Source organism: Phyllostomus discolor, chromosome 2 (genome assembly GCF_004126475.2).
Source record: "Phyllostomus discolor isolate MPI-MPIP mPhyDis1 chromosome 2, mPhyDis1.pri.v3, whole genome shotgun sequence".
Lineage (NCBI taxonomy): Eukaryota > Metazoa > Chordata > Mammalia > Chiroptera > Phyllostomidae > Phyllostomus > Phyllostomus discolor.
Genome location: NC_040904.2, coordinates 8,070,816 through 8,079,768, shown reverse-complemented (window position 1 = coordinate 8,079,768; position 8,953 = coordinate 8,070,816). Strand labels below are relative to the sequence as shown.

At 60.7% G+C, this 8,953-nt stretch overlaps 1 protein-coding gene across 1 annotated transcript; it reads left to right on the top strand.

Annotated features, from left to right (window-relative positions):
* Window positions 1-486: 486 nt before the first annotated feature.
* On the top strand, window positions 487-3,416 carry TFF3 (trefoil factor 3). The gene is made up of 3 exons (XM_028505324.2): window positions 487-621; window positions 2,186-2,332; window positions 3,229-3,416. The coding sequence occupies exons 1-3, from the start codon at window positions 540-542 to the stop codon at window positions 3,240-3,242; spliced, it is 243 nt and encodes an 80-aa protein (XP_028361125.1). The 5' UTR covers window positions 487-539; the 3' UTR covers window positions 3,243-3,416.
* Window positions 3,417-8,953: the final 5,537 nt, after the last annotated feature.

Here is an 8,953-nt window from a genome sequence, read left to right as displayed (position 1 = left end):
TTACTGAGAAAAAAAGTAGAAAAGAAAGGAACGGCACGTGTCCCTTCTTCAGGAGCCGTGAGAGAGACACGGAGTCCCAGGCGCGATCCCCGAGTCGGGTGGGCCGCCGGTCCCCTCAAGACCTGGGGCGGGCCTGGGACGGGGGGACCCCAGTCAGGGCCTAGGGAACCTTCGGGACTCTTCCCGGCTGGCTTGTCGATGCTGAAGCCCAGCCCCACGCTGAGCCTTTATCCTCTCCTCCTGGCCAGGCTGGTGCGGGGAGGACACAGCCCTGCCCCTGACAGAGGAGTGTTAACCCCCCCGTGTCACTGGTGGGGTCGGTGGGGTTGGTGGGGTCAGCACCGCCCTCTGTGCCGCAGGGAGCCGAGCCCCTGGGGGTTTCACCCTCAGGTCCTGGAACCCGCAGGCAGGGCCGGCGAGCAGGGAAGGCCCACCCCCAAGCAAACAGGCTCCAGAGTGCCAGTGCAAACACAGGGCGGCTATAAAGGAGCCTTCCTGGCCGACGCAGCACGTCCTCTGAGGGCCGCCCGTCCGCGACCATGGAGGCCCGAGCGCTCTGGCTGCTGGCGGTGGTCCTGACCTTGGCGTTCTCCAGCTCGTCCGGGCAATATGTGGGCCTGTGTGAGTACCGCCTTCCCTCCCTTCTCTTCCCTCCACGGGGACGTGGGGGCCGGGGGCAGCGAGGAGCTCAGGACCGGGGGACAGGCACACGAAAGATCCAGGCTTGGGGGCTCTCTGTGGGCTTGAGAGAGGCGACCATGCCCCCACGTTAATGTCATGATTGCCATCGACCAAACACACACATGGTCTCTCAATAGCCCTGCCAACCGGGCCCCGCTGTCCTGTCGTAGACAAGACACCTGAGGCTCAGGAAGTCAGTGCCGGTGCTAAGGCACGCCCCCATCCCGCCGTCAGTGTGCGGCTCCGGGCCGGCAGCCAGGTCTGCCCGGCAGGCAGCCAGTGCCTGGCACACTGTCTCGGCGCCTTCTCTGCTAGAAACGAAACGGAGAGACACATCGCAGGGAGGACTTCCAGAGCAGTTCTGGGTCATTCGGCCCTGGAGTGGCAGATCCAGGGGTGCATGTGTGTGTGTGTGTGTGGTGGGGGGGCGGTGTGTGCAGCTGCTTCATTAACCCAAGTTTAAAGACATTAGGGGGAGGCTTTTGTCCAGTTACCTCCTGAGCTGTGTCCAAGGCAGCGGCTCCCAACCTGGGCGCCCCTCCGCTAGACCCCCGGGGCCCAGGATGCGCCGGTTGCGTCAGAACGTCTGTGGGTTGCAGGGGGGCCTCCGTGCGGTCTAAAGATTCCCGTAGATCCCGAGGTGTGGGAAGCAGCAAGGCATTGAGGAGGTGTGGACTGGCAGCCGAAGGAGAGGACTGAGGTGCTCTCTGCACTGCAGAGCAGAGGTCCAGGCAGGTGACGGACGAGGCAAAGTGGCCTCCCGCTAACTTCAGACACACGGGCGGGCTCAGAGAGTGAGCACCGGGGACCGAGGGAGTGGCAGGCCCGGCGACGATCTGGGGGTGGGGAGAGGCGGGAAGAAGGAAGAGCTCAGCGCGCATGGTGACTTTTTGTACTGGATGTATACATCCTGTTACACTTCCCATTGAAAACGGGGAATGGGGCCCTGGCTGGCGTAGCTCAGTGGATTGGGCGCGGGCTGTGAACCAAAGTGTCGCAGGTTCGATTCCCAGCCAGGGTACATTCCTGGGTTGCAGGCCATAACCCCCAGCAACCGTACATTGATGTTTCTCTCTCTCTCTCTCTCTCTTCCTCCCTTCCCTCTATAAAAAATAAATGAATAAAATCTTTTTTAAAAAGGCTTTAAAAAAGGGGGGGGGGAATGGGAGTTTTTCTGGATAAAACAGTGAACCCGGAAACAAAATTCCAGGGGACCCCGGATGCCCTGGGCGGCAGCCAGCCCCAGGGAACACAGGTCTGCCCGCAGTGACTTCCTGGCGAGTGCAGGAAGCTTCCAGGTGGGCGGTCAGACCCCTGCAGAGTGTTTCTTCTTGTGTATTTACACGGAAAGGGAGTTCGCCTCAAGCAGATGCTGGGGAGGGGAGTTGCAGACTTTGAACTCAGGAGGGGGGAGGGGGTGGGTGCCAACGTGCCAAGTGCAGCCAGCAGACCAACCCCAAGCCAGCCGGGGTGCTGGCGGCTGACTGGGCTTTGTCCGGGACAGCGGAGAGCCAGTGCGCCATCCCGGCCACCGAGCGGGTGGACTGCGGCTACCCCGAGGTCACCCAGGAGCAGTGCAACAGCAGGGGCTGCTGCTTCGACTCGAGCATCCCCGAGGTGCCCTGGTGCTTCAAGCCTCTGCAGGACACAGGTAAGCCGGCCCGCGTGCCCACCTCGGGCCCTGGGGGCAGGACACCCGGGGCCGTGGCCGTTTGTTCACGGAGGCCTCGGTTGGCGGCTTTGTGCCCCGGCTGCCAGCGGCTGCTCTCTGCTGTCCTGTTGCAGAGCGGCGGCTCGCTCAAAATGCTAAAGCAATTGTTTCCAAAAGGTGCCAAAGTCAAGGCACTATGTAGAGAGAGCTAGTTTAAAAAACTGTCCTGGAGGGAAATGGAAAACATGGAGGTTTGGAAAGCCGGGCGGTTTTGCCAGCCGTGTCCAGCAAACGCACCAGCACCACTTGTGACACGCAGGCAGTGGACGGGGGTGGGGGGCAGCGCTGGGCGTGGGTCTCTGTCTCTCCACGCCTCCCCACAAGGGCACCCCTCCCCATCCATCACCCCCTCCCTCCCTCGGTGGTGCGGTGGGGTGCAAGACAGCCACCCCGGGGAGCCCCGTGTCAGCAACAGATGGAGTGCACACGGGGGTGGCTGTCCTGGTTCCAGCGGCCCCACCTCGCACATCCTGGGCGTGGGGGTCACCAGAAGCCATCTGGCAGCCCAGGTGCCAGCTCATCTTCTAAGGAGGATAGCTTCCTGGAACCAGCACCCAAGGGATTGCTCTTGGCCTTTGTCCCAGGATAATTCGGAGGGGGGTGGGGCTGGGTGGTTCTGCAGGGCCCCATCTCACCTATCACCTGGCCTCCCACCCCCGGGCCTGGTGGGGTGCCAGGTGGGGAACTCCCCAGTGACTGCGGGAAGAATGCAGCCTAAGACGCTGACCTTGAAGCCTAACTTGGCTTTGAGAAGCTGGGCAGTGGGGGGTGGGGGGGGGGGGCGGGAGTGGAGAGGGGACCTGCTCCCCGTAATGCATCCTGTGATTTGTTTCCAGAATGTACCTTTTGAAGCCACGCCCACCTCCCCCAGACACCTCGGGAGATGACTTCCCACCCTCTGGAGCCCTGTCTGCCCATCTCTGCTTTTCTGCTCCCGGCAAGGCCAGGGCTGAAACCTAACCCCTGGGCCTGAGGACTTCCGGAATAAAAATCCACACCCAGCATGAGGACAGGTCTCCACTCCCCAGAGTTTGTGTTGTTCTGTTTTCTTTCTGCCAAGTCGCTCTCACTCCCTTGTCGGCTTGTCACAGGCAGGGGACGGCGGGGGGTATCCCGTCATCTCTGAGAAGAGGGTCTGTCCCGGCCTGGGGATCAGGGGCAGAAAATGGGCCCTAAGGAGCCACATCGCCCGTGGGTTTGCTGCAGACAGGCAGGGTGCAGACGTGATGGGCGGGGGTGGGTGGGGGAGGGGACAACCTCCCAGGAAGCCACTGCCTCCTGCACGTTGAGCAAACACATTTCAAATGTAAACTTCAAAAAAAAAAAATTCATGTTTTTCTTGGTGAAGAGAAAGTAAAAAAAAAAAAAACCCGCACAAAAAACCACCATCTTACAAACTGGCAGTTTCTTGAATTTACTTGCAAGTGTAACATATGTTTCACCTGGGGTGGCTACCTTCTCCTTTTCTCTTCTGAAAATGGACCCGGGTGTGCAGATAAAGGAAGGAGGGTCACCTCGAGGTTCTCCTGGAGTTTTCAGCACCCCTCCACGGCGAGTTGTCCCCGCCGGTCTGGGACACGCAGTCCCAGGGCAGCAGCATCCGGGCTCCCACGGCGGGAAGCTCAGGGGCCCGTCTGCACATTTGCTCAGGCCGAGTGTCCGCTACTGTTTCCGCGGTGGGGACTCTCTTAAGGGCACGAGGAAATTCTGCCGCACGCCTGTTCAGGCTGCACGGCGGCCAGGACGCACTAGGCAGGGTGGGGGTGGGGGCTGGTTATTTCTCATTCTGAGCTGCCCTCCCCGCTGGAAAAGAGGCACCGGCTGCCTTCAGGGCAACAGCCTTTGTTTTTGAGCTCGCGCCTGGGACAGGTCCCTGGAGATAGTTCTACCCTTGTCTGGTAGGTGAGGAAGCTGTCCCATAGCCCCCGCTGAAAGGGGCCTCGTCAGGATGTCCAGGTCTCTAAACCCTAAGCCTTGTGTGTCCCCTCTAACGCCTCCCAGGCCTTGGGGGAGAGCCCTTCCGGGGACGTCTTGGACCACGGAGCACAGGCCTGGAGTGGCCTCCTCACTCGGGACTCGGCAGCTACCCGTGCAGTTCCTGCCGCTGTGTCCCTTTTCCTGCCCGGCCCGAACCCCAGGCCTGAGCTCAGCCGGAGGGGGTTAAGGGTCACCTTGGGCCCTGGCGTCGGCCTCAGGTCAGGCCACAGGGCTGCTGCTTGGGTGTCACCCCTCTGTCCTGCTCTGACAACCAGCTCTGCTCATCACCTTGCTGCCTGCCCAGGGCCTTCTCTCTAGGGGGGCACTCTGTGCCTCCTGGCTGCCTGGCCTGGCCCATGGTGACCCCCTACCCCACCTGTGCTTCCAAAGAGCCCCTGGCTTGTCTCTGCCCACCTCTGCCATCTCTTTGCACTGCCCTTTCTGCCTCCACCGGCCACGTCCCCACTGCCCCTGGTGTCTGCCGCTGTGTCGGGAGGGATGGCTTCCACCCCAGAATCTGCAGCTGGGGGCCCTGCCCCCTTGCACTGCAGAGCCAGCCCCATTTCCCTGCCTGGCCTGTCCCTTCCTTAGCTATGACAGTGTTCTAGAGTCCAGGGGTGCCCAAACTTCCGGCGTCTCCGGCCACACTGGGAGAAGAAGAGTTGTCTTGGGCCACTCATTAAATACATTGCGACACATAATCACAAAAAAAATCAAATCTCATCGTGTTTTAAGTAAGATTATGATCTCGTGTCGGGCGGCACTGACAGCCATGCTGGGCTGCACATGGCCTGAGGGCCGCAGGTTGGACACCCCTGCAGGACAGTCCCCTGCGCACTCCCACTGCCCTGGGTGTGGCGGCTCCGGCTGCTCTCACCCAATGGGAGAGTAGGACGTGGGAGATTATGACATGTCCCAGGTGGTTGGGAGAGCAAGACCCCCCTGGGCCCGGCACATCGCTCCCCATGTACGACTCCTCTGTTCTTCCTCTCTGAGGGTCCCGGGTCCACCCCTGTTCTCGGTGGCTCCCCTAACCATGGTCCTGGGTGGCCCTGTGCACTGACCTGCGGCTGAGGAGTCACTGCCCCTGTGGCCCCTGTGGCCCCTGTGGCCCTGTGTCCTGAGGCCGCACTCTGGTGGTCCCACGGCTGCCGGGTTTCAGGGCTGTGGGCCGACAGGGCCCTCAGGGCAGGCGCACTGACCAGGAAGGACAGGGGTGCTTGGTGGACACACTCGCTTCCTGCACTTGGCCGCCCAGCCCCCCGGGTGAGGGGAGAGGCCAGGTCTGGGCGGTGACAAGGGACAGCCCCATCCTGGGGGCACAGGCATCCTGAGGCTGCTGCACCCACCCTTCTCAGGCGGAGCCCGAAGCCCAGGGGAGCTGCCGTCACCCCTCACAGACTCCGCTGTCACCAGCTACCTGTGACTCAGTGGCCAGATCGAGCTACCGCTTCTTCATCGCGGCCACTGACACCACCACGGGGGACAATCCCAGCCCCCCACCCCAGACAGCGGCTTCTGTTCCGTTGTATCCACACTGTTCAGGGCCCCGTCCCGATCGTGTGCTTCCACGGAGCCTCAGGGAGACCCCAGGCCGGACTCAGCAGGCGGAACCAACCTGCTTCCCAGCACAGGAGCTGCTCACCTGGAGGTGGGGGAGGGTCGTGGAAGGGAGTGGGCTGGGGGAGGTGAGGGGCTTGATCTCCCTGTCCCTGGGCCCAACCGCCTCTCTCCGCACTTTCCTCTGTTGCCCCTGTAGGGGTCACGGGGGCCAGTCACCACACAAGGCAGCCTCTGGCTGTCTGCCCCACGCGCCCTGGGCCTCGGTCAGCGTGAATGGTGGCAGCCCCACCCCCAAGGCCAGTGCTTCAGGAGTCCAGACAATGGACGTGGACACGAGCATTAGAATCACCTGGGGAGTTTCAAAACATCTCAGAGCTCTGGTGAAGAGATCAGAGCCTCCCAGGCCGGCTGGGCCCAGCAATGTCCGTGTGCAAGGCGGACACCGGACAGTAAAACCGAGTGGGTGGGGAGGGCAGCGTCCCTCCCTGCGATGTCCAGGCGGATGAGAGCTCCCAGCAGAGAAGCAGACACGGACCCGGGGTTCAAGGCTGTGAAATACACCAGCCGCTCGGGGTAAATTCGAATAATGAACTAGGTTCTGTAAGATCCAGGGATTGTTTTGATATCAAATAGCTTCCTCATTGACCTGAAGATGGCATGCATTACTAGAACCTTCCGGAAACTATGGAATGAGAACTTTGATTCGCCGATCAGAAGCCAGACCCCCTTGCTGCTGCTGAAAGGGGAGAGAAACAGCACCCCCCCCACACACACGTGCACCGTGGCCATTAAACCTGTTAATCACTTCCCATGCTGCTTAAATGCCATCCCCACCCCCTGGATTTCGGTGCAGTCGGTCATTCAAAGCGTTGCTTTGACACTTCTTACACACAATGGTTCCTTCCCTGTTGGCTGGACAGCTGGGTATTGTTTCAGAATATGTTGGAATTCTCTGTGGACTTCATGACTCTCTTCCAAGAATTCTTCGTCTTTCAATGGCATCTCGGGAAGGGGTTCTGCTGCCCCCTCAGATGCCAGCACAGGGCCAGGCGGGCGGCAGTCTCCCTGGGGGGCCCAGCGAGGGAGGAAGGGCAGGCACCCGAGCACGGGGAGGGGGAAGGAAGGGCTGGGTGGGCGGAGCTGCCGACCATGGCCACGTTCAGGTCGGGTCTCCCGCAGGCTGGACGGTATCCCCTTGGACCCCACTCTTCAGGAGGCAGCGTTGTGTATTGGAAAGAGTTGGAGACTCTCTTAAGCCTCGAAGTCCCCATTGGCACCTGGGGACAATGGCGACAGCTGTATCCCAGGGTGTTTGAGGGTCTGATGCGGACCTTGGTCCTGATGCTTTGGTGTTGGGGGGTCCTCAGCCTTTCGGTGCTGCGGGTCCCTTTGTTCCTGAGACTGTATGTTGCTGTGGAAGCCTCAGTGTGCTTTCTGCTGAGTGAAAGAAGCCAGAGGCCAAGGCCACACGTCGTGTGATTCCGTTTATATGACACATTCGAGTCCACAGAGACGGGAAGTACGTCGTTAGTGGTGGCCAGGGCTGGGGAAGGGGGTGGGGAGTGACTGCCGATGGAGCCTGGGGGTTCTTTGGGGAGTGGTGGAACGTTCTGGAATTACAGAGCGCATAAAACAGTGCATTGCACGCTTCAGCAGGGCGGGTTTTGTGGCGTGTGGATTCTCTCTCATGTGCATGTGTGTGCTCGTCTCTGCTGATGCACTGACTTCAGACAATGCCTGACTTCCTGCTGAGAACCAAGGGTTTAGGTCCAAGGCTTTTGCAAGGACCAGGGTGTGGACTGGCTCATTTTGTCCTTGATGCCACCTGTCCTGCCAGGTGGCCTCCAAGGGGACCTTGACCCCTTCCAGGCGGCACCAGGCCAAGGGCTCTCTCCACCTTAGCAGACCCCACTCAGGGGCTGTAGCTACCAGTTGCTTCTCTCTGGGCAGCTGTCTCTGCCCTTATTGGCGTGGATGCCATGGCCTCTCCCTCCTGGGTTTGCGGGGCACAGACGGCCCCTTCCTCCCCGTCCGTCCCGCACAGCTGCTCAGCTCCGCGGGATGGCGCACCGCCCCAAGAGCCCTCTAGAGGGAGCCCTCGGACAGCGTCCTGGATTCTTCCTCTGCTGCTGCCGCTGCTCCAGCCAATGGGGAGGCGCAGTTGGTCTCTGGGTGGGCCGAGGTCCCCTTTCCTTCCTCTGCCTGCGCTCACATATGATAATGAGATGGGCAATTAGGAGAAACAAATCACCTTTCAGGGTCCCGAGCCAATAGGTGGCTGCATCAAAGTCTTCTGAGCGAGGAGGCAGGGCTGGGCACAGACACCCCCGCCCCCCCCCCCCCCCCCAGGGCTGCTCACACACCAGGGAAAGGGAGGAGGAGGCACTTGGGGAAATCAGTCTGTTCTTCATGGGGTTTTATCTCTATTTCTTACTCCTCCATCTTTGTGTAGAATGAGGCTGTCAACACGCGGCATGCACTTTTGCTGTCAAGGCCATGGTCATGTCCTCAGTGACAATTAGCACCCTTGGGTGAGGTGGGTGGGATTCACTCAGAAGGCCTTTTTTGGCAACATCACTGAGGCAGCCTGCGGCCCAGAGAGTCACCACCCTCAGGTGGAACTGGAGGCCAGAGGCCTGGTGGTGGCAGGTCCGAGCTGGTAGGGGCGGCCTCAACTGCCCCTTGGGGACACTGTGAGGGCCGGGGTGGGGGAGGGGGCCCCCGTGGGGTCCACAGGTCCCCACCTTCAGTCAAAACACTTCCCGATGCCCTGTTTTACATTTGGATCCCCTTTGCTTGTATGCAGACGGGCGTCTGTGGTTCACACTGCAGGCTGCAAGGATACCCGTGTAAGGGTGTTTCCCAATTTTCAAATGTTTTGAAGTATGGTTGTTACTGGAGAAATGACCACAACCTCTACTGAGAGGGGAATGGCTGCACAGATTCTGGAACATTCCACAAAGGTGTGCCGCGCAGCAGGAGTGGGGAACGCTGTTCCTCCTGGTCTGGGGCGCTGCCTGC